This window comes from Panthera uncia, chromosome A2, assembly GCF_023721935.1.
Source record: "Panthera uncia isolate 11264 chromosome A2, Puncia_PCG_1.0, whole genome shotgun sequence".
NCBI classification, from domain to species: Eukaryota; Metazoa; Chordata; class Mammalia; order Carnivora; family Felidae; genus Panthera; species Panthera uncia.
In genome coordinates this window covers 24,574,599-24,600,843 of record NC_064816.1, presented here as the reverse complement: position 1 = coordinate 24,600,843, position 26,245 = coordinate 24,574,599, and the positions used below count along the sequence as shown (strand labels likewise).

Genomic DNA, 26,245 nt, shown 5'->3' with positions numbered 1-26,245 from the left:
CTCAAACACAAACTGGGAGATCATGACCTGAGCCGAAGTCGGACGCCTAACTGACTGAGCCACCCAGGTGCCCCTCTTATATGTAATTCTACTGCTTATTAGCTGTGAGGCCTTTGGCACGTTACTTAACCTCTCTGATCCTGATTATCCTTATCTTTACAATAGAGACATTTCAGTAGGCCATTGACATCCTGTTGTGTTACCTCTATTAGCTACTTGATGTATAGCTTTTTTTTTAATTTTTTTTTTTAACGTTTATTTATTTTTGAGACAGAGAGAGACAGAGCATGAACGGGGGAGGGTCAGAGAGAGGGAGACACAGAATCTGAAACAGGCTCCAGGCTCTGAGCTGTCAGCACAGAGCCTGACGCGGGGCTTGAACTCACGGACCGCGAGATCATGACCTGAGCCGAAGTCGGCCGCTTAACCGACTGAGCCACCCAGGCGCCCCTGTATAGCATATTTTAAATGGAAATCTGAAAATTCTACTCTGACATCTTCATTTGTTTTTTGGTTTTTTTTTGTTTGTTTGTTTTAGGTTTTAGATGCTAGAGATGGACATCAGAATTCTTTCCATCTGTTTTGCTTAATTAAACCAAAAACCTGGATTAAGAAGTGGGGCATCTGGGTGGCTCAGTTGGTTAAGTGTCTGACTTTGGCTCAGGTCATGATCTCCTGGTTCATGAGTTTGAGCCCCACGTTGTACAGCTCAGAGCCTGGAACCTGCTTCAAATTCTGTGTCTTCCTCTCTCTCTGCCCCTCCCCAGTTGCACTTTGTCTATCTTTCTCTCAAAAATAAATAAACATTAAAAAATGTAAAAAAAAAAAAAAAGATTTGGAAGAAGGTATGAGGAAGGGAACCCATTTTCATTTGTCTTGAGAAATTCAGAGAGTCAACTTGGGAGGAACCTTAGAATCAGGTGAACATTGTTTTACAGAATTCTATATAAAATGCAAAACAGACATAAGTCTACTTAATCTAACAAGCTTCCAAAATGTAATTTTAAGTTACTCAACTGCTAAGCAACTCATTACATGTATTTCCAGTGCAAAGTAAGGTTCTTTTCAAGGGAGATATAGTCTTTAATTCTGCTTAAGTTAAATTCTAGGAATATGTGTGGATCTCTCAGGTAATTATATAGACTTTCAGTTATTACAAATTAAATAGTATTTTGCTTCACACCAGAAATTAATAAACATTTCTGTTAAATTGCTTAAAGAGTTTAAAAGTCTGAGTGTAAAAACCAATTGCTTTCTCTTTGCATTTCTCTGGTGCTCTTTAAATATTGTGTATTTAATTACATTTAATTTCACCTTACTTAACATTGTTATTTCTGGAATTATCTGGAAATTTTTAAAAAGGGCAGAATAAATCCATTGTAGATAAAATGGCTTTACCTTATTATCCACTAAAGTTTTTGCTTTTGACTGCTCAGGGTCATTATGAGAAATGACAGCTTCTGGAGGGTAGTTCTACCAAATGGAGCTTTCCTCAGCAGACCTTCAAGAATACAAAATATCTTCCTCTTTTTCAAACCCTGCAGATTTTTCTTATTCAACCCCACCTGGCAGAATGTACTGTTTGAAATAAGCATCTACAGAACCTCCTAGGATAGCACTGTTAGAAAAAGCAAAATTGGAGTATCTGGACTAGTGATCAGCAAGAGAAAGAAACAGAGGGCGATTTAAATATTTTTTTTTTATTCTTAAAAATTTTGTTTAAACTTAAGACAGAAACAGAGCATGAGTGGGAGAGGGGCAGAGAGAGAGGGAGACACAGAATCTGAAGCAGGCTCCAGGCTCTGAGCTGTCAGCACAGAGCCCGACGCAGGGCTCAAACCCAGAGAAGCGAGAGATCATGATCTGAGCCGAAGTCGGATGCTTAACCGACAGGCACCCCTAAATATTTCTTTTTTTAAAAAATTGATATTTCCAGTTTCCTCCATTACAAACAATGATGTAATAAACATTGTTTGAAGACAACAGATTTGAGGGAAACTTTCATTACCATAAATTCCTCGAAGATCCAAGAGTATGCATGTTTTATAATCTTCTAGATCAGTTAAGTAAGTTATTTTATGTACCTACAATGGAATGCAGCTATTAAAAAGAATGAGTTAAGTCTATAATTACTGTTTTGTTTCTTTTTCTTTTGTCGTTTTTTCTTTCTTTCAGAGAGAGATTGTGAGCTGGGATAGGGGCAGGGGAGAGAGAGAGAATCTTAAGCAGGCTCCATGCTCAGCACAGAGCCTGACATGTGGTTTGATCCCACAACTCTGGGATCATGACCTGAGCCAAAATCAAGAGTCAGATTCTCAACTGACTGACCACCCAGGCACCCCAAGTACTGATATTTTTAAATGCCCATAGTATTTTGTTAAACAAAAAAGGGGTTGCTTAGCAGTATAAAATCCCATTAACATTTATGTAGACATGTTAGTATTTCATGGAGGAAAATGTGGAAGAACTTATGTCAAACAGTGGTTGACTCATTAATCAAATTCAAAGATTACTTTTTAAATTATGAAAGCAATGCATGGATACTTCTTGTAAAAATAAATTAATACAGATATACAAACACTTGTACTCAAGTGTTCAGTCTTATTCCTTAAATCTCAATACTTTAAATGACCCAAAGCCTATCACTTGGTGAACGGATAAAGAAATTGTATATCCACAGTGGAATACCACTCAGCAGTGAAAAAGAACAAACTATTGATACACACTATAACATAGATCAATCTCAAAATCATTATGCTAGGAGAAAAAAGCCATACACAAAAGACTACATACATACTGTATGGTTTCATTTATATGAAATTTGGGGAAGGACCAGTGTTTGGCCAAGGGCTGAAGGTAAGGGAAGAGGATGAGTATAAAGGAGTATGAGGGAACTTTTGGGGGTATTAAAAATGATTGATATGATAATGGTATTGGCTCTGCTACTGTATACATGTTTATATTCATACAATTGTACAGTTAAAATTGGTGAATTTTATTGCATGTACAAATTATATTTCAATAAAGCAAAAATGTTAAAGTACAGACTAAGCTCTCTTTTGACTACTACAGCAAAACCAGGTTCCCTCACTTCTGGGAATGATCCCCTCCTCCCTCCAAACAGGATAAACAGGTAACCTCTATCACCACAACAGATTCCACTTCAAAATTCTTATTCTGCATTTACACACACACACACACACACACACACACACACACACACACACAGGGGAAATCCACACTTTTATATTGTTTCACACTGCTTAGTCATCATTTGGTATTTTCCACTAGCTGTGTCTTGGAGACCTTTTCATTAGAATATATAATTCTGTATTATTCTAACTTCTGATAGTATTACATAGTATGGCTATAACAGTGTATTCAGCCATCCCTCTATCACTCAACCATATTTGAGTGTCATGGTGTGCCAACTCCGGGGAATACAATGATACATAAAAACGGACTAGGGTCCTGGCTTCTCAGCGCTTTCAGACAAGGGTGGAGGAAAGGGAGGAAGTTTGTCAATAATATTAAGTGTGAAATCGTAACAATGAAGAGAGGCTATGATTCTTTGAGCCTGAGTAATTCATCTAGTGAGATCAATAAAATATTTTCCAAGGGAGTTAAACAGATCTGAAGGGCTGGTGATGGGGACTTAACTAAGGTACAGAGGTGTAGGTAGGAGGAGCTACTAATCCTAAACTGCAAAACGGTGTAGAGGAAATGGTGATGTGGCGAAGATTATGGGGAACGTGCTTTTAAAAAAAATTTTATAAGATATATACCTTATTTTGTAATCAGGAAAACATTAATTTTATAAATATTAATTTTTTTAATGTTTATTTTTGAGAGACAGAACGAAAGGTGGGGAGGGGCAGAGAGAGAGGGAGACACAGAATCTGAAGCAGGCTCCAGGCTCTGAGCCATCAGCACAGCTCCAACCCACAGACCGGGAGAGAGATCATGACCCAAGACAAGTCGGAAGTAAGTCGAGGCTTAACCGACTGAGCCACCTAGGTGCCCCAAGATCAGAAATATTTTTCAAAGTGAGAAGGCTTTCCACTTTCTCAAAATAAGAAATAAGCTTTCCAGGGTTCAGAGAGAGAAAAGGTACACGAAAAACAATCCTTCCTCGTTGGCTTCTCTTTAAAAAGCTGCACTAGTCGATGAAAATGTCTCACAGCTATCTCATCTTGACATAAGATTAGGGGATGTTCATTACGACCTGGAGCGGAGAGGTCAATGCGTCTAGGCCACAGCCTCTATCTCTGCAGGACAGCTTTTAACCACTTATCTCCTGGAAAAGCAGGGCCCGTCTTCACTTCTCCACTAGGGGAAGTGCCTAGTGCTGCGCACGAAACGTGTACTTTCGTGGACGGGGGAGTCCGCAGCGGGCATTCAGTTTAAGAGTAGGTCGCTCAAAGGCAGGAAGAAAAGGTTCACTTCCTAACCCACAATGCACAGAGCGCCTTTCCGGAAGTAAGGACAACAGCCTCCTGAAAGTATTTATCCGGGCGGAAGCGTCTCGCCTAGACTCTGATTGGAAGTGACCAGCCAGGGCATTGTGGGACTTTGTCCGTCTCCCAGTACGCATGTGCTAACTGGCGTCGCCCCGATGGTCCACGTCCGGGAGGAGACAACTGCCAGAGAATCGCGTCCCCGAAGTTGGCCAATCCCTTTCGTGCGCAGGCGCAGTGGTTCAGGCAGCACCGGAAGCGCAGGGGGTTGGGGCGGCGGTGACGCGATTCTGTCCGCGTTGGAGGGGCCGGGCCGCCGCCGGAGTAGCCGCGGCTACCGCGTGACGTGGCATAGCAAAAGCCTAAAACGCCAGAACCGGAGCTGCCGCGCCAGTCGTCGAGCAGGTCCTCGCCCCGTTAATTCTTGCTCTGGAGCTTCGTCCGACACGCCGGCCAGCGAGCCGTGTCTGTCGCCTTCTTTCTCCTTCAGCCCGTCTTCCTTCGCTCAGTTTGTCGGGAGAGTGAAAAGAGAAGGCCCGGGGACGCCCCAAAACCCCTTCTGCTCCTGCCCATCGCAAGTGCCACTACTGCCATGGGCCTCACCATCTCCTCCCTTTTCTCCCGCCTCTTCGGCAAGAAGCAGATGCGCATTTTGATGGGTGAGTGAGGGGCCGAGAACCGAGGGCAGGCCCCAGCAGGGATCGGGTAAGGCCGGGTCTGGGTGCTAGGGGCCGCCTTGGGGCCTGTTTGCCCCTCCGCCCGCGGTGGTGGGGGAGGGGCGGCGGGCTCGGGGTCAGGAGGAATTCTTAACGGGGAACAATGGGGCGAAAGGTGGGCGGTCGCCCCAGGACTGGACAGGGCCGCGGGGCAAGGTTTCTTCCTTGTGGCTGTGGTTTTCTCTACTTGATCTTACTGAAAGCTACACAAGATCGGGCGCAGATGTGGGGAAAGCGAACTCCCATCTCGCTAAGCCCGGAAGACACTGGCGAGGCCCATTCTGAGAGTGCGGTCTGGCTCGTCTCTTCTCCGGTGTGGGCAGCGGTCCGAAGTGAGGCAGAACAACTCTAGCCTTCCTCCTCCCCCTTTCTGCACCGTGTACACACTCTGCACACTCCAGTGGTATGTGAGCGAGCCGTCGCCAGGAGCCCGGAGCCGGCCGGGCCAGGAAGTGACCAGGCCCAGAGCGGTGGTCAGGGAGCACCCAAGGTTTCAGAAGAGTCCGGAGTCCTCAGCGCTCACTTCGCCAAACTTCGCGCTGGATTCCATTTCGTATTTATTTCTTTTCCTTATTAATGTCCCCTTATCTTTTGGCCATTCTCAAAAACTAAATATATTTGGTTTATGCTCTTTGGTTTTCAATTGATTTTTATCTAGCTGACTAAGGTTTAATGAAAAAAAAACTTTTAAAGCTATTTTTTTTTTTTAAGCCGGTAACAAATTTCCAGTAACTGAACATCCCGACACTCAACTTTAGGGTAGCCTTGTTAAATAACAGTTACAAAGCGGGTTTTTGTTTTTTTTTTAATTGTTTGGGAAATAGGCTTTTAAAACACTGCTTTTCGGTGCCAGCTTTTCTGTTTTTAGTTATTCCAGCTGAGGGAGAAGAGGCTTGCATGTCACTTGGGTGATAGGAGCAACCCCTCCCCCATATTGCTGTGAGTAGTCTCTACATCACAGCTAAGCTGTGTGGGCCTGAGTAATGCCACAAGGAGCCCTCTAACTTTAAACGTTGAAACTTGTCGGTTCGTTAGATTTTCCACAGTGGGGAGGAAGTTTTATTTTCTAGTTCTCCTACCACTGAAAGTTTTCCAAAGCAAGATTCAGTAATTGGAGGTGTATGAAGGTTAAGGACATACACATTTAGGTCTTTTTTCACTTAACTGTTATTCCAGCTTCTTCACAGTTCGTGGAACAATTGTTAATAATTCATTCAGAAAGATGTCCAAATGTTTTCTCTTTAAAAGTTTCTTAGATTTCATTTTTTAGAGACAATTTTTTAAAGGAGGACAAGCATATTAAGTTTTTAAGGTGGCTGAAAATTGACAGTCTGAAAAAGATCTGAAGTCATTGGGAGGACTTTGGACTGTGATAAATGAATTTCCAGGCTGTTCCTTAAAGAAATTAGTACCTAGTTGTGTTCCTGGAAATGTACTAAGTTGGTCCTTTTACTTAAGATACATTCTAAACCAATTGCTGTTTCACATTCTAAGTTTTCTGTGATGGCTAAAAGTTTCAGAGGGAGAAGAAAGGTAGAATTATGCTCTAAGAACTTTCCTAAATTTACTATATTAGAGGAGCATTTCTCCCCCTACCCCTAAAAAATAATGACTGAAAGAAAATGAAAAAGTATTTAACTTTGCAAGGGATCGAAGTCATGATTTGGAATGGACTCATTTTATGTTAAATGTTTTATTGCTCAGGTTTCCTATACTTGTTTTGCAGTTTAGTTTTGGGATAATCAGATTTCCTTGATTAAAAACACTTCAGTCACAAGGTCAACTTTTATAGTAACTCAGCAGATGAAGCATAACCTTGGAAGGATATGTGTGTGGGTAGGGAAAGAGGTGATTTGGAAGTTTGATAAATGATTTTTTTTTTTTTTTTTGGTCTAGCTTTATGAGTGTCTGCATAAATAATCACTCTTAAGGTGAATGGGGCAGGCCCCACTCAAGTTTAAGAATTAGGAGTTAATTGGGTTTTTTTGTTGTTTGTTTTCATATTAATGTTCGCTGGCAGGTATGTGGGCTTTGTTTTCCTTTATAAGGTTCACATGAAATTCATACCTTCTTGAGTAAGTGACTTTCAGACTTTATCATTTTAAAGTGTTATTGAAAGATGGTAGTAGTTAGCTCATGAGTCTGGTTTGCCAAATTACTGTTAAGTTTAAAATTTTATTCCTACACGTGTTCTCCCAGAAAGTTCAAGTAATTTTAAAAGATGTTTGAAGTTACAGCTTGTAGTTAAGTAATTAAAAACCAATACAGTGTTTCAAATGTAATGTATAGATTGGCAGAAATTGTATAGTTTTTTTTTGTTTGGGGAAATCACTCGTGAATTATATTATTGAGCTTAAATTCAAAGATGACCAATTTCCATCTTAGATTTCTCATGTAGCCCTGCATTATCTTATTTTTAGACTGATCTCCAGTGTCTTGATCTGTGGTAAGATGTACTTTTGTAGATGACTCCCCCAAGTTTTGTTTACATTGGAAAACACTAATGTAGGTTCTATAGAGGAATTATTAATCCTGCACTCTTTGAACTTGAAAGTTTCTTGCTATTGAAAAGGTGGAAAAAATGTTGCTTTCTAAAAGATTGCTAATTACGGTATAATTTTGTATTGCCTTATATGTGACTGTGACTGTTTTTTTGGGGGTGGCACGGGAGGTTCCTCTATTTGCCAATTTGAAAAATGTTACTAATATTTTAAATGAGGCTTCAAGCTGAGGAGTGGCATTTCATGCTTTTTCCCTAGCATATTTTGTAAATACACTTCTTGTGTGATTTTTAATTTTTTTTTGTCCTCATTCTAGAAATAACATGTCCTGGGGCACCTGGGTTGCTTATTTGGTTGAGCATCCGACTTTGGCTCAGGTCATATCTCACAGCTCATGAGTTTGAGCCCCGCGTCGGGCTCTGCTGGCAGCTCAGATCCTGCTTCGGATTCTGTGTCTCCCTTTCTCTCTGCCCCTCCACTGCTCACACTCTGTCTCTCTGTCTCTCTCTCTCAAAAATAAACGTTAAAAAATAAATAAATAAAAACAACATGTCCTTTTTGTTAAATTTTAAAAATATGAGAAAAGAATAAAGTGATAACTATAATTCCACCATTTCACTGTTGTTAACATTTATTATATTTACTTTCAGGCTTTTGAGAGGATATTTCTGTTCTCTCTTTTTGACTTAGCATATTAGCATTTTCTCAGGTCATTGGTTGAACACATAATTATCAGGCTTAAAAAAAAAGCCCTTTTGATTAGTTATGTGATTTAAGGAAACAGAAAAGGCAAAAGTCTTTAGTTTGATGCCACTAGAAGTTGATACAACAATTTTTAGATGCACCTTCTGGCATTATTGCAAATGGCTTTCAACTGATAATTTGCTGCTAATTAACACATTGATCAAAGTGCACATACTTCTGATGTATTGGATAGAAGTAAAACTTAAGCTTATTATAATTTTTCTTTTCACCTGGCAGCCTCGCTTTCAGGTTTGATGGTCAAACTTCTGAGGAATTAGATAAAATACCTTTTAAGATACAGTGTGTCCATCAGAGAAAACTAAAGGCAGGGTAGCAATATATAAATATCTTTTGAGAGCTTTGGCCTATACTTCGGGGGTTTTTTTGTTTTTCTTTTAATTAAAAAGTTGAGATGCAATTCATGTAACATAAAATTTATCCCTTTAAAGTATACAATTCAGAGGTTTTACTGTATTCACAAACTTGTGTCACCACCACCAGTTTTAATTCTAGAACATTTTAATCAGCCTAGAAAGACACTCTATACCCGTTAGCAGTTACTGTTCCCCTTCTTCCCCAGTTCTTTCTGCAACCAGTCATGTACTTTTAGTTTCTATGGATTTGTGTGTCCATGATAGTTAACATAATGTTACCATACAATATATGTCCTTTAGTATCTAGCTTCTTTCACTTAGCATAATGTTTTCAAAGCTCATAGCATGTTTCAGTACTTCATTCCTTTTTATGGCTGAAGAGTAATTCCATAATATGAACATACCACATTTTGTTTATCCATTCATCATTTGATGGAAGTTTGATCGTTTCCACGTTTTGGCTCTTATGAGTAATGCTGCTGTGAACGTTTGAAAACAAGTTTTTGTATGGGCATATGATTTTAATTGTCGGGTTCTGTGTTAACTATATTTAACATTTTGAGGAGCTGACAAAACTTTTCCAAATCAGCTACACCATTTACATTCCCATCAGCTTTGAATGAGAGATCTAATTTCTCTATAAGACTTGTGGTATTGCATACCTGTTCTACTCCTGTGATTCTGGGGACATTTCTGAACCTTAGATGCTGTGTGTGAAAAATGGAGGATAGTTGTGAGATTTATATTATAAAAATGTGTGGAATCCACCCAATGTTGTGCTCAAAACACAGTAAGCACTCAATTTAAATTATTTTAAAATAATTGTGAAGTTGATTTCAAGCTTTCGTGTAGAAAATTTTCAAGATAAAAGAAAACATGAAGAAGAAATAATCCTATGTGAAATTTTACCCATCTGAAAATACACTTTTTTCATCTAAGTCTCTTTTTTGCATTTTTTTTCCTTAAGTAAAGATCACTGGGATCTAGCTTCTTTAACTTAGAATATTTTTTGCTGCTACATTTTAGTAGACATACTTTTTAACGATTGGTAAAGATTTTGGGGGTAGTTTTGCTGCTGTTAATACTTTGGTCAAAGTGCAGGTTCAGTTAAGGAGAACAAGTAATTCCAGTATATCTTTCAATACAGTGACTTGTTTATGGGGGTGGAAGGGAGGGAGGACATTACTGGAATGTACAGATTAGAGTCTTATCTTGGCTAGTTGAGAATTGGTTATAGTTTCATTTTGTGGAGAAATCTCATTGCCAAATATTGCCACATTAAGGAAATACCTAAGAAATGACTAAAGTAGTGCAAAATTGTTAGATCAACACATTTTTGAGTAAAGAACTGTACAGTGAGTTTTAAGTGATGGAGCACATTAATTTATGCATCTTTAATCTCGCAGTAGAAATTTCTTTTTAAAAACTTCTGCTTTGCATTTATTACAACACTATTATTTTGGGTGCAACTCAAAAGAAACTCTGGTGATTTAAAAATCTTATATGTGGCTGTGAGCCATTTAATTGTTGTCTACAGTTTTTAAAGTTTTACTTATTTTGAGAGAGAGCATGGTGCAAGTTGGGGAAGGGCGGCGGGGGGGGGGAGAGAAAGAGAGAGGAAGGAAGGAAGGAAGGAAGGAAGGAAGGAAGGAAGGGAAGAAGGAAAGAAAGAATCCCAAGCAGTCTCCCTACTGTCAGGACAAAGCATGATTTGGGGCTCAATCCCATGAACCTTGATATTGTGACCTGAGCTGAAACCAAGAGCTGGCCACTTAACTGCCTGAGCCACTCAGGCACCCCACAATTTTTATTTTAAAAATAACTTGCTGAGGGGCGCCTGGGTGGCTTGGTCGGTTGAGCGTCCGACTTCGGCTCAGGTCATGATCTCACCGTCCATGAGTTCGAGACCCCGTGTCGGGCTCTGTGCTGACAGCTTGGAGCCTGGAGCCTGTTTTGGATTCTGTGTCTCCCTCTCTCTGCCCCTCCCCTGTTCATGCTCTGTCTCTCTCTGTCTCAAAAAAAAAAAAATTAAAAAAATAAAATAAAAATAACTTGCTGAAAAAGCCTTATGGTTGCATTATTTTGTAAATACTCCTTCCCTTATTTTTTTTATTAAAAATAGTCATAAAAAATATATTCAAGGCTCTTAAAGCAGTCATCTTCCTGATAGATTCATTAGGAAATGTAACCAGTCCAACATATTAATAAAGGAAATCTGCTATTTGGGATTTTTTTTAAATGAAAGTAACGCATGTTTATTGTGTAAAATTCTAACTGTAGAAATAGAAGAATATTAGTTATGTACATGAGTGGGTGTAACGCTTTCATTTAAAAAAATTGGGTTACCTCTGCTTTTCTAGAACTTAAGATAGTTATATAATCATAATTTGTCTTGGGTTTCTTCCATTCCTTGTTAGTATTTTTGTATTTAAATTGTTTCAGTGATGGTGTGAGGTTCAGTTTGACTCAGTTTGATTGGCATGTGCCATAGTTCTGAAACCTAACTCATGTTCGTTTGTTCTTTCTTTTAAATAAATGTATTTTTAAATATTATTATTATTATTTTACGTTGGGCATGAAGCCCAACTTGGGACTTGAACTCATAACCCTGAGATCAAGACCTGAGCTGAGATCAAGAGTCTGATGCTTAACCAACTGAGCCACTCAGGTGCCCCTCGTGTTTTTTCTAATCAGTATCTCAGTTTCACTTCTTCTGACTTGGGTTTAATCATATTTTGACTCAGTTACTTAAGGGTGAATTTTGCTTTATTTTAAAATTTGATTAAGGGGTGTCTGGGTGGCTCAGTCGGTTAAGTGTCCGACTTAAGGCTCAGGTCATGATCTAACAGCTCGTGAGTTTGATGCGAGCCCCACCATCAAGCTCAGAGCCTGGACCCTGCTTTGGATTCTGTGTCTCCCTCTCTCTCTGCCCCTCCCCCACTTGTGCTGTGTGTGCATGTGTGTGTGTCTCTCTCTCTGTTAAAAATAAACATTTAAAAACTTTTTTTTTTTTTATCAAAATCACCTGAGAAGGACTCTTCCAAGAGACCGCTTTTTTGAACAAGGAACCCATCATTTTGTTCTACTCTTCATTTTCTGTATTTTTACTGAAGGTGTCAAATTTGAGGCAGTTTCTTTTGTTTCTTTGTGTATATTTTAGAATTAGGTTTCCTGATTTTTTTTGATACTGTCCCATACTCAAAAAACAAAACCCCTCCTGGTGCCAGTGGTTTTTCTTATGCCTGTGAGTGAGGGCTTGGCTGCTCACTCTGACTAGTAAGTGTCATAGTATTTTGGAAAGAATAAACCTGAATATCTGAGTATGAAGAAGTAGGGAACACCATTTGATTAGAGGACACAAGATATAAAGATATAAATTGCTTGAGTGTCCAGAGAGATCTTAAAGCTACCTTTGTAGGGTATAGAGCAGAAACGGTTGTTACGGGGCACCTGGGTGGCTCAGTTGGTTGAGCGTCGACTTTGGCTCACGTTATGATCTTGCTCTGCTCGTGCTCTGTCTCTCTGTCTCTCAAAAGTGAATAAACGTTAAAAAAAATTTTTTTTTAAAAAAAGAAACGGTTGTTACATGGGTACAGGAGGTCTGAAATTGCCTGTGGCCTTTAGGTCTGTTTTAGGTAAGTGGGGTGATTTCTCTGTTTTTTCAACTTAATAGCATTTGTTAATGTGCCAAGTCATGCTTTGATTTAAATATTTAGAAAGCATCCTTGCTTAAATCAATACTCAGTTGAACTCATTTCAAAATCTGGGATAGTGTAAATCTAGGTGGGCAAATGTGATGTCCTTGGAATAGTGATAAATTCGATGAGGCTATTAGATATTGGCCTTTCATTTGGAAGGGTTTAGCAAACAATGTAGAATATGCAGGTTTTGAGAGATTCATACTTAGAATGAACATTTAATTTGCTCATTACTATCAGTGTAATAAAGAAATATACCATCTTGTTCCAGTATGGATTTTTTTTCTTCAGAAATAAGCGCATTCTTCCCTACTTGTATCTGCCTCAAAGGAGTCATTTAAAGAATTTAGACATTAGTTACATTGGAGGTGAATATAATAGGGCTATTTGGTTACCCAAATTAACCAATCTTGTGTTCTCATTTCTGTGCATTTGATGTAGGAATGGATATAAATAGGGGTAAAATTGGCCCCATCTTCCTTTGGATACTAGGGCATGGTTATATATTTTTTAAAGATAATTTTTATTCACTTTTTAATTTTTTTATTTTTTAATATTTTTTAATGTTTTTTAATGTTTATTCATTTTTTTAAGAGACAGAGAGCATGAGTGGGGGAGGGGCAGAGAGAGAGAGAGAGGGAGACACAGAATCCAAAGCAGGCTCCAGGCTCTTCAGCTGTCAGCACAGAGCCTGACGTGGGGCTTGAACCCACGAACAGTGAGATCGTGACCTGAGCTGAGGTTGGATGCTTAACCGATTGAACTGCTCACGCACCCCCATTTTTTGAATTTTTTAATTAAAAAAAAAGGTTTTTTTAGGGTGAGCATGCAAATGAGGGAACAGGGCAGAGGGAGAGAGAGAGTCCAAGTAGGACTCAATCCCCACCACCCTGGTATCATGATCTGAGCCGATATCAAGAGTCGGATGTTTAACAGACTAAGCCACCCAGGCGCTCCTTTATTCACTTGTTTTTGTGTGTTTTCCGATTCAGTTTGTGACTTGTGTTTTTAAAAATGAGAGTAGTTCGTAGAATTAATAAGAACTTGAATTGGAAAAGATCTTAGATTAAATGATTCAGTCTCTCCTTGTTTTATACCTAATTTCTCTGGTCTCCGTTTTCTAGAGTGACTTGTTTAAAGGCAGTTAACTAGTTTGTGGCAAAGCAAATCTAGAGACTAGAGCCTGAGTCAGCCTGATACTCTTTTCTTTTCACTACTACATGTTGTCTCTCTAGGTCTAGAAAGAAAAACGGAAAGGCTTTGTGTAGCAAATGTTGCTCTTGGGGATCAGAAATGAAGTAATTTCATTTCTAACTCATTTGTGCCTTGTCCAGTTGACTTTTGCTTTCAAACTATGAATTTATTGTAGAATTAATTCTTAGTATGTGCTTTTAGTCTAGATTTAAAATCTATAATGTCTTTTTCTAGTTGGATTGGATGCTGCTGGCAAGACGACCATTCTGTATAAACTGAAGTTAGGGGAGATAGTCACCACCATTCCTACCATTGGTAAGAAAGTTTACAGATGAGTTTAATTTATATCATAGTAGTATGTTATAAAGTGAAATAGAATATGGTTTAATTTTGAAACAGTTTTTTAAGGTTTATTTTTTAGAGCAGCTTTATGTTTGCAGATAAATTGAGAGGAGGGTACAGAGATTTCCCATATACTCCCTACCCTCATGTATATATAGTTTCTCCCTTTATCAACATCACTCATTTGAGTGGTACATTTGTTATAATTGATGAACCCCACTGACACATTATAATCATCTAAAGTCCATGGTCTACCTTACGGTTAACTTTTGGTTTTGTGCATTCTGTGGGTTTGGATAAATGTCCTGTGGCATATATCTATCATTATAACTGGCTTAGATTCTTTTTAAGTTTGTTAATTATCTAGTAGGACTTTAAAAAAGCAATTCTGAGGCAATTCACAATAAAGGGGTCTGTTTTCTTTATGACATTTTGCACCACTGTCTTTTTTTTCTTTGTAGGTTTTAATGTGGAAACAGTAGAATATAAGAACATTTGTTTCACGGTATGGGATGTTGGTGGTCAAGATAAAATTAGGCCTCTCTGGAGGCATTACTTCCAAAATACCCAGGTAAGGAATGCTGTACAGTTTGTATAACTTTTCTTTATATGTTTCATGCTTTAAAGTTTCTGTTACTGTCTACTATTTGGGTGTTGGTGTTTACTCTTTGAGTTGGCATTCTTATCATTGCTTACGTCTTCTTCAGTGAACTCTCTCACTTATGCCTTTGAAGGCTAAATTACCCAATGTGGAAGATTTACATAGCCATCATAACAATATTTTGGAAGATTAGTTGTTGGGGGGGATGATTTTCAAGATTAAATTAGATGTCTCATCAGTAGTTGGTTTTGTTCTTAGTCTAGAAAGTAAGGTCTGTATAACTTTATCATTATAATTTTTAATGAATAAAGGGTAATTAATATTCCTTAATTTAGCCCCATTAAGTGTTTATTAAAATACAGTAGGAAAAAAAATTAATGTAGATCTACCTTGTTGGTTTATATTTTTATATTTTCACGTAGTATATATAATGGTGGCATGGGAGAGACGTTAGTAATCCTGTAGAGTAGGAGTTCTCAAATTTGGCTCCACATTAGAATTCACCTGGGGAGCTTTAAAAAAAATCCCAAAGTGCTGATCGTTAACTTGACTTGAAATTTCTGTAGATACAAACTGTGTATCAGTAATGCTTCTCAGACTTTGATGTGCATATGAATCACCTGGGTATTTACAGATCAGTTTAGTAGGGCCTGGCTAAGGCCTGATATTCTTTTTTTTTTTTTTTTTTTAATATTTATTTATTTTGAGAGAGCACGAGGAGGGAAGGGGCAGAAAGAGGGCGAGAGAATGAATCCCAAGCAGGCTCCATGCTGCCAACACAGAGCCTGATGCAAGGCTTGAACCCATGAATCGTGAGATCATGACCTGAGCTGAAACCAAGAGTCAGACGCTTAACTGAGCCACCCAGGTGCCCCAAGGCCTGAGATTCTGCATTTCTAGCAGGTTCTCCAGTGGTAGTACTGATGCTGTTGGTTTAGGACCTTACTTTGAAGAGCAAGGCTCTGTTACAATAAGTTTTTTCAGCAGCAACACTGTTGACATTTTGGGCTGAGTAACTATTGTTGGCTCTCTGCATCGTAGGATGTTTAGCAGCATCCCTGTCCTCTACCCACTAGGTGCCAGTAGCAAACCCCACCCCACCCAGTTGCAGTAACCAAAAATATCTTCACATATTGCAAAATACCCTCTGGGGACAAAATTGCTCCCTCATGAAAACCATTACTCTAGGCTAACTCTTATATAGGAGCAAGCTGAAGCTTGGAATAACTTACCTAAGACCGGAGAGGTGGTTCTTGTTCTACATGTCTCTTTAAACTTGTTCCAACTCACTTGTGTTTTCTTTAAAATTTTTTTTTATTTTTTACATTTATTTATTTTTGAGAGACAGAGTGAGGCAGAGTGCGAGTGGAGGAGGGGCAGAGACAGAGAAGGAGACAGAATCCGAAGCAGGCTTCAGGCTCTGAGAAAGTGTTCAGCACAGAGCCCAATGTGGGGCTCGAACCCACGAACTGTGAGATCATGACCTGAGCCAAAGTCAGACACTTAACCGACTGAGCCAGCTAGGCACCCCACTCACTTGTGTTTTCTACCACAGGAGAAGTTTCTCATCAGTTTTTGTTTATTACCGGAGTTGATAACATTTTGTAAGTAATGTGTGATGTTACCAACACTTCATATGTGTAAGATTTGCGCAGGTCATTCTTGGTCTCCAACTCATAAAACATTGTATGCAAGTGAGGTATATTGCCACCAGGTGGCAGTGAATACCCTACATGAGTGGCTGGAACTACCAGGTTTAAGTAGTATGTCATGTCCAGTAAATAACATGCTTTTTTATTTAAAAATAAGAATGTTTCTGTTCATTAGCTGTGATTAGAAAAGTTATTTTGAGGGGCACCTGGGTGGCTCGGTTGGGCTTCTGACTGGCTCAGGTCATGATCTCGCGGTTTGTGGGTTCGAGCCCTGTGTCAGGCTCTGCACTGCTTTGGATTCTCTGTCTTCCTTTCCCTCTCCCCCTTCCCTGCTTGCTCTCTCTCTCTCTCTCTCTCTCTCTCTTTCTCTCAAAAATAAACATTTTTTTTTAAAAAGCTATTTTGATAAGAGTCACATGCTTAAAAAAACTTTATTATGGAAATTGTCAAATGTATGCAAAAGTAGAGAGAATGGCATATAAACTTCCACATCTCTGTTACCCAACTTCAATTATTAGGATATAGCCAGTATTGTTTAATTGATATTCCTCTCTTATGTAATTCACCTTTTAGATTATTGTAAAGCAAGTCATAGTCCTTTCATTTAGGAAAGATGTTTTTGAAGTAAAATTAGGGATGAAGTAAAGCTTTGCTAATTCGTAATTTGTTATTCTTGACCAAGAGTAACCCTAATGTTATTCTAGATTTGTTTACAATGCTTTGTAACTTACTTTTGAGCTCTTAATTGAGATTAGACCCATTCCTGGCCTCTTTAGATCACTTTATAATCAAAAGTCCCAAGTACTTTTTCCTTGAGAACCCATTCCTGTAGGAGAAAGTTTTATGTGTTACCTGATGTAATCTCAGCTAAGCTCTTAACACCAGTTTTTCTAGCATTCCTGGTTAGTTCTTTTAGCTATAAAATGTAAAAGAAACTAATAGCATTTAACCATGCTTGTAACTTTTTTAACAAGCCAGGACACAGTGTTTGTTGTAGTAAATTGCTCTTCCCTCATTAGACAATTCCAATTATTTTGCTATTCTAAATAAGTAAATACTTGCCCTTTTAGGTAGTTTTTTCTTACTGTAGCGGAACTTATCTTTAGAATCCTAGCTTTTCTACATTCTTGATTCTGGGTTGTCCCAGGAAGTGAATAACTTTGAATTTATTGCTGAAATACTTCTCTCTCCCAGTAGTGTTACTTTGGGACTGATAGCATTATTTTACATTTTATTTTATTTTTAATTAACAATTTCTTATTAGCACACTTGTGTGCAGGACGCGGGGGGTGGGGAAGGCAGAGGGAGACAGAGGGAGACAGAGAGAGAGAGAGAGAGAGAGAGAGAGAGAGAGAGAGAGAATATGAATCTCAAGCAGGTTCCACACCCAGTGCTTGAGGTCATAACCTGATCTGAAATCAAGAGTTGGACTCCTAACCAGCTGAGCCACCCAGGTGCCCCTACATTTTAAAAGAGAATAAAAATGGGTTGTTAGTAATCCAGATAAAATTAGATCCCTTTTGGAGGCATTGCCTCTTCCAAAGGGTAGATTCTAAAAAGGAATGGCTTTTGGGGCGCCTGGGTGGCTCAGTCGGTTAAGCGTCTGACTTCAGCTCAGGTCATGATCTCGCAGTTTGTGAGTTTGAGCCCCATGTCAGGCTCTGTGCTGACAGCTCAGAGCCTGGAGCCTGCTTCGGATTCTGTGTCTCCCGCTCTCTCTGCCCCCTTCCCTGCTCATGCTCTGTGTCTCTCTGTCTCTCAATAATAAATAAATGTTAAAAAAGAAATTATAAAAAAGGAATGGCTTTTGGAATAGAAGAGGAAGGAGACAACTTTTCCTAAATGCCTGTGATAACTCAAGTACGATGCTAGATTCTTTTTGTGCCTCTATGATTACATTTAACTGGCTTATAAAGTTGATGGCCTTGTTTTATAAAAGAGGAGACATGTTCAAGGATTAGATAATTCATATAATAAATAGTCTTGAGATTTGAATTTGGTTATCTTTCCATTATGCCATACTGGCTCTCATAGCACCAGAAGTATTTTCAATGGTTAGGATGTTTAAAATGATGGTTTCCAGCAGAGATAAAGGAAATGGGTTTGAAATTTGCTAGACCAAAGGAAATTGTTATTTAATGACCATAGCCTAAAATAAATATTTGGTAAACCTGGCAAGCTTAGTACTGTGGTGGTCCTGAGGGGTAAATAGAAAATAATGTAGCCCTTTGCCTTAAGTGGATTTTGTGGTCTCAGTGGATTTAATCAAGTTACTGACATAAATAAGCACAAGACAGTTTGTGCTAAAGTGACAAATGACCAGAAATACTTCAATGGTTAGGGTTGTAGGGAGAATAATTTTTAAAGTAATCACTTTAGTATTAATAGGAATAGATTTTAACAAAGCTATCAAGGTAATCTGCCCTCTCTTTCTTACTCCAGTTGAAAATTTTCTACTTTTCCATTTGAAAGTTTTTAGAGAAGTCTTAACTGTTCCCTTAATTCCATTTCTTTTCTAGCATGGAATTTTAATATTTGTGAATATCAATAAGAATGGTTACTATTTTTCTTTTTGTTAAGAATTTTGTGGCTCAGTGGGTTGAGTGTCCAACTTTGGCTCAGGTTATGGTTTCGCAGTTTGTGGGTTCGAGCCTGCATCAGGCTCTATGCTGTCAGCTGTCCCCCCCGCACCTTCTCTGTCCATTGTACATTGCTCGCATGTACACTCACTCTCTCTCAAAAATAAATAAAAATTTTAAAAAATAAAAAAAGAATTTCATATCTGAAGGCACCTGGCTGACTCAGTCTGTGGGACTCTTGATCTCAGGGTTGTGAGTTCAAGCCCCACATTGAGCTTAACTTAAAAAAAAAAAAAAAAGTCTTCTTATTTTGATAGGTCAACAACATTATGGAGCAGAACTGATTTTTCCTGTGAAGCCTATAAAAACTGTAGGGGCGCCTGAGTGGCTCAGTTGGTTAAGCATTGGATTTCAGCTCAGGTTGTGATCTCACAGTTTGTGAGTTCAGGCCTCATGTCTGTGCTGACAGCTCAGAGCCTAGAACCTGCTTGGGATTTTGTGTCTCCCTCTCTCTCTGCTCTCCCTTGCTCGTGTTCTCTTTCTCGGTCTCTCAAAAATAGACGTTAAAAAAAAAAAACAAACAACTACTGTAGGGTGCGTCTTCCCCCTCTTTTTTTTTAAAGCACTTTGTGCTTGCCTTTGACTGAATAAGCTAATTCAGTTAGTAAATTCATGGATCTTTATAGTCTTTGGTTTATTCTTTTATCTTTTGTTCCCATCTATGCTTTCCTGTGTGAGGTAAGAGGGATAAAATTTATTCTTAGTGTAGTTGAAAAAAGTGATCAACTGGTTAAGAGTAAGATTTTTATTTTATATTTTTTTGAATGTTTATTTTTGAGAGCGAACACAAGCAGGGAGGGGCGGAGAGGAAGGGGAGACACAGAATCCAAAGTAGGCTGCAGGCTCCGAGCTGTCAGTGCAGAGCCAAATTGCAGGGCTCAAACATGAACCATGAGATGACCTGAGCCAAAGTTAGACGCTTAACCAATTGAGCCACCCAGGGCCCCAAGATTTTTTTTTTTAAATAACATAAGTTAAAATCACAAATAGTGCTCAAATCATTTTTAGTACTTAGGGCCCTGTTCCTTTTTTTTTTTCTATTAATAAGGAGACATTGTCTTCCTTAACGTTTAACTTAGTATGGTTTTTCTGCTTGTACTTATGTTTTATATTTAGTGTCTCCTTTAAAGTTAACTGTTAACAATTTATTTACACAATTTTTCCCCAGGGTCTTATTTTTGTGGTAGATAGTAATGATCGTGAAAGAATTCAGGAAGGAGCTGAAGAGCTGCAGAAAATGGTAAGGATATTTTTTAAATCTTTTGTTTGCAAGATGTTTTTCAGGGTGACAGCGGTATTGTTAGTGGTTGGTACCATACTGTGATTAGATTACAGAAATGAATTTTTCTAGAAAGAACCATGCACGTAAAAGTCTCCGGCAGAGCTTTTTAAAAAACACACAGAAGAGTAGCTACTTCATTAAGTTGAGAAGAAGGCTCAGCTTTTTAGAGTGCTCCATGGGTGATATAGGTCTCTGGTTGAGGATGTTTCCATTAGTCCAGTCCTTTATTTCATAGATAAAAAATCTATGGTTTTGAAACTTTTGTGATGTAAGAATCTTGGTTCAAATCCCTTATTTGCAAGGTCATTGGGTTCGGTTTTCTCTGTGCTGTTCCTGTATAACCAATACTTTGAAATGTTTTGTAATAGTAGCCATGATAAAGAATTCTACCTGAAGGTAGTAGTATTTCAGTTGATGATGGTATTTTGGCTTTGCCATGTATCCGATTGTTTTCATACACAGTTGACCTTTGAGCAGCATGGGGATTAAGGGGATTAAGGGTGCCAGCTCAAGCCCCACCCACCCATATGTACAGTTGAAAATCCACATATTACTTTTGAATCCTCAAAAACTGCTGCTTTTCCGGGCTACAGTTTAGTGGTGGGAATATTGGCTCCTGAGGCCGCATCTTCCCATCCCAGGTGGTAGCTCTTCCTGCCAGTCACAATGGAGAAGCAGCCTGAAGAGCAAGCGGCCGCCAAGCCCTTGGACTCCAGAGCAGGAGGTGGGGAAGGCGGGCAGCACAGGCCACCGGCGCCCAGGTGGTGCAGCCCAGGGACCAAGGACCGCTCGACCCTTCTGCTCAGGCTGAGAGCACAGACAAAAAAACTCTTGGAATATAACTCAGTGGTTCATGTAAATGAAAAAAATAAAAACAAAACTCTAGTAGAACAAATCATGCAAGATAAGCAAATTGAAGCTAAAATTAAAGACCTGGAAAATTGCTTTTGAAGTGAAAAAGCTTGTGTTAGACAGGATGCAACTTTCGACTGCACTTAAAAAAAATCTGGAGAAAATTAACCCCAAGTGTGCTCATGGATCACATGAAACATGTACTAAAGCTAAATTAATAATGAAATCACACCAGGAATCTGGGATTTGGAGGAAAAACTGCTTGATGTTGGGAAGAAGAGATTACAATTAAAACAAGCTTCAGAAAGTAAGCTTTTGGAAATACAGACTGAAAAGAGTAAACAGAAAGATGATTTGGGACAATATGGAAAATTCAGACAAGATAAAGCCAATACAACAAAACCTACAAATTAGAGATACACATTTATTCAACATGTGTTCCAAAACCTCATTTAGGGAGTAAAGCAGTTGGGCAGAGGATTTTACCTTTAAAGAGCCTGTTCTACAGCTTGAGAAGAATCACACCATGATCTAATAAGAATTCCATTGTGTCATTTTTTGTTTCAGTCTTTGATAGGTCATTTAAATAGCAAATTTGGAGTAAACATTTTTTAGTGTTTTTGGAACTCTTCTAATACCTGCAGTTTTTTGTAGCTTCACGCTATAACATGAAATCTGTTGTTTTAAATATATTTAAAGTGACTGGCATACTCTAAAAGAATCTGAAAATCTTAGGGTTGGAAGGGTCCCAAAAGACCTGTAATCCAGCTTTCTGCTGAACGTGGACCTTTTTTCTACAATGTTCCTGGCAATCCCAACTGTCAGTTGGAATGTTTCTGTGCATTTGTCCGTCAACTAAAATATTAGAAAAATTAGAAAAGGATATTCATATCTCAATTCTTTTTCAACCATCAGTTGTATTTTATTGAAATAAATCTCATTTTAGATTTATCTCACACAAAAAAACTTAAGTAGTAATATAGTAATAGCCTACTGTTGACCGATAACAGTTAACACATATTTCAAATATTGTATGTATCATATACTAGATTTTTACAACAAAGTAAGCTAGATAAAATTGCTAAGGAAATTATAAGAGAAAATGTGTTTACAGTAATGTACTGCAAAAAATCCATGTATAAATTGACCTACACAGTTCAAACCCAAGTTGTTCAAGGGTCAGCTGTATTTATATTGTGAAAATTTATTGAGGAATCTTGCTAGAGGCACCTTGTCATGGTTTCATGGTGTAGCCATAAAATATTTACTGAAATGAAATCTTAATTCTCGTTCATTACTTCTAAGACTGTGGTGCAGTTTGTAAAGCCATTGTGCCAATAGATGTGTAACTAAGTCACTGGTAGTTTGTCTGATGAGTTAAATATCACCCCTTCTACTCTTTTTGTAAACAGCTTTATCAAGATACAATTCACATACCATAAACTTCACTCATTTAAAATGTGTAAGTTACTGGTTTTTAGTATACAGAATTATGCACACATTACCACAGTCTAATTTTTTAGAACATTTTCATTGACCCAGAAAGAAATTCTGTAGAACTATTCCCCATTCCTTCCCCTACTCCACCCCATACCCCCAGCCCTTACAACCACTAATTTACTTTAATGTGTATATGCCTATTCTAGACATTCATATAAATAGAATCATACAATATGTGGTCTTTTTTAACTTTTTGTTACTTTTCACTTAACATAAGTTTTCAGGGCTGGTCCATGTTGTGTCATGTGTCAGTACTCATGCCTGCCAGCTTCTATATACTTTTACTTATTTACTCTTATATTATTTCCTATTGTAACATACTCTTGTGTTCTTGTATTTTTCATGATACTGCTAATACCATAATCATTGTTTTGTTGTCCTACTGGTGTATGGTCCAGCCGGCTGGAAAGGAATACAAGTCCAAAAAGAATCCTCTCAATAACTTTACTACTGAGTACCATAAGATTCTGCCGTAAATACATATTCCCATTTGTGTTTCTGGTCCTTGCCAATCCTGACTCTTAATGGATGATCATGAAAGCTGAAATAAATGATCTACTTTAATGGAGTGCAGGATGATTGGCTTGAAAAATAGTTTTGCTTTACTTGAAAGGCATATGATTATTTGCTGGGGATTTAAAAATTGAAGGGTATGAGGTTTAAGTTGTTAAGCGTGTATGAACTTCATGTAGTGAAATTATGTTGATGTTTAATAACGTATTTAATGTTGAATAAGTGATATATATAGGAAGACAGTGTTTTCCCTCCTTTGTGACAATAATTGAGTTCCAGTTTGTTAGTTGTTATACTCTCAGCTTTTATTTCCAGCTTCAGGAAGATGAGTTGCAAGATGCAGTGTTGCTGCTTTTTGCAAACAAACAGGATTTGCCAAATGCTATGGCCATCAGTGAAATGACAGATAAATTAGGTCTTCAGTCTCTTCGTAACAGAACAGTAAGTATTTGGAGATTTGTATTAACCTCCTATTAGAATTAATAGTTTAATTGTTTAAGCACGTATTCAGTTTAAATACATATTAAGTAATTGTCCCTTTTGAATAGATAATGAGCACATCATTTAAAAAAATACAGTAATATACTCTTGTTTACAGACACGAGTCCTTTCAGGCTTTTGTAAGTGTGTGTTCAATTTTAAACTTCTTTAATATCTTCTCCATTTTTTAACATTTAATATTTATCCTTTAAGGATCCAAATGTTTAGATACCTTTATTTTGATTTTTATTAACTTTACCCTCAAACCATTTAGTATTGATAAATACTTTATGAGAAAATTGTACTTGATGAGAATTATATAAAGATTATTGATATTGTTAATTTTAATTTAAAATCTTTTAAATAGCTTTGCAGCAAGTATTTTGTAATTTGGTTTTCTTATTAAAACTGCAGTATTTAGCAGCCATATTTTAGATAATACTATTTTTTACTGTTTGCCTGTTAACATCAAAAGCTTGTGAACTATAATTATGACATTAAACAAGTTTTGAATTTAAAATTGTAAGAGGGGTGCCTGGGTGGCTCAGTCGGTTGAGTGTCTGACTTTGGCTCAGATCATGATCTCGTGGTTCATGGGTTCAAGCCCTGCGTTGGGTTCTGTGCTGACTGCTCAGAGCCGGAGCCTGCTTTGGATTCTATGTCTCCCTCTCTTTCTCGCCCAGCCCCCACACCCTCGTGCTCTGTCTCTCTCTCAAAAATAAATAAACTTTAAAAAAAATTATAAGACATGTTATACTTGTTCTCCAGTAGCTTGTTTAGGTCAGTGATTTAAATACTGGGAAATACTTGTCAACAAGGTAAATACTGTGCTGTGGCAATAACTGTATAGTATGTTTGAGATGTCCCAGGATGATTTAAACAAGATAAACTGTAAATGCTACCAGTTTCCAGTGCTGTGAAGATAATAATTTATGCCTTTTCCCAGCCTTCTAGGTTTCTGGGTGTTTGATATTCAAATAATTATTGGTAGCATTGTATACTTGCATTGAACTTGCAATATTAAAGCGAAGTCCTTATTGTAAGGTAGAATAAAACTAGTCAGTAAAGTATTAAAAATAAACTATCCTTCAAGGTAATGAAATTGCTTTCTAGATCTTTTTCTTGCTCTTTGTTAGCTTTTCATGGTATTTCATGCAGTTACTGAGATATGATTCATTACCATTTTAAAAAGTGGAACTTTTTAGAATACATGAGACTACATACAGATAGTGAAGTTATCTGAAAAGCCTGCCTCTATCAGCAGCTCCTACTTTTTTCAAAATTTTGCCTTCTGTACTTTGAACTTAGTTTTATGGGAAACGAGGGTTATAAGGACCTGGTGGGTACTTAGTTACTAATCTTCCTATAAATGTTCTTTTCGGATTAAGGACTAGATCATTGATTAAATCTAATAATGAATCAGTAGGAGTAGATTTAAATGTGGCAAGAGTTTGTGAGAAGCATGTATTAGAACACTCCTAATCAATATAGTTAGTGAGACCATTGTAAAATTAAACATTTGTAAGATGCAAACTTTAATGTATTTATGCCATTATTCCTATAGTTTTATATATTAATTTTTTCATTTACTTTTTTCCTATACATTTATGGTAACTGCTGACTAAGTAATACCTTGGGCATTTGGGAGGAAGTATTTAATTTTCTGATTAAGAAATTTTAAAGACTGTGGTTATATATAGTATTCTGTTAATCACGTATTTTTTGTTCTTTCTTTACAGTGGTATGTTCAAGCCACTTGTGCTACACAAGGAACTGGTCTGTATGAGGGACTTGACTGGCTGTCAAATGAGCTTTCAAAACGTTAAATGAAACTGGATATCTAACCAAGGACACATTTGATAGAATTGGTCTAGGCTTGTTACAACAAAATTAGTTTGCATCTTGGTTATTAAACAGTATCTGGGACTGGTTTGGGCAGAATATTACAGCGTTTAAACTTATTTTGTTGCCAATTATTGTTTGCCAAGTATAATATTGCTATTTAGCAATATGCTTGGTTTTAAAGAAATTCTCCTTAACTTGGGAAAAAAAGTGTCCTCTTTTAATTTTATTTCTCTTAAGCCTAAATGCCTGGACATAGCTATTGTGACACCTTTAAATAAATCCGTTTTGAATGTTTTTTGAGCCCACAAGAAATAACGTTTTAAAGTTATCCCCTTGCTACTTTACTGATACCTTTATCATTCCTGGGACAGTCTGCTGATTTAAAAAAATGTAGCATTCCATTTGTATTTATTTTTCTCCCTTGCCAAAAAGATTTTCTAATCCTGCTTGTACCAGCCAGGGAAATGCTCCAAAACACTATTCAGATCTCTTGCACTGAGGACCTTCTATTTTCTCCCCATTATTGAATCCTGGCTTTTCATCAGCCAAGCTTACCTTAGTGTGGTTTGGATTTGATAGCTAATTAGTTCTGTGCTGGTTGCAAAGAGTTCATATTGAGATGATTTTTTAATACCCAGCAGATTGTCTTCCTTTATATTGTATCTTTTTTATGTTGCATGTTGCTTTTTGGTATCAGCCTGACTCTTTGCCCAGTATATGATAGTTCTGCTGATGTTTTATTGTTTATTGGTGAACATATCTTCATTAAGAGTTTTTGGAAAACTCATCAAACTCAGTAAGTTTTCTTCATAACCCATTTGGAATTCTTCCTAATAAAATGATAAAAATATGTTA

At 37.8% G+C, this 26,245-nt stretch overlaps 1 protein-coding gene and 1 pseudogene across 1 annotated transcript; both read left to right on the top strand.

The window, feature by feature from the left end:
• The first annotated feature begins 4,712 nt into the window (after positions 1-4,712).
• Positions 4,713-26,245, top strand: ARF4 (ADP ribosylation factor 4). Its single transcript, XM_049640768.1, has 6 exons — positions 4,713-5,116; positions 13,919-13,999; positions 14,488-14,597; positions 20,087-20,158; positions 23,381-23,506; positions 25,285-26,245. Exons 1-6 carry the CDS (start codon positions 5,050-5,052, stop codon positions 25,369-25,371), a joined length of 543 nt encoding a protein of 180 aa, XP_049496725.1. The 5' UTR covers positions 4,713-5,049; the 3' UTR covers positions 25,372-26,245.
• Positions 20,166-23,374, top strand: LOC125929508 (centromere protein H-like; annotated as a pseudogene).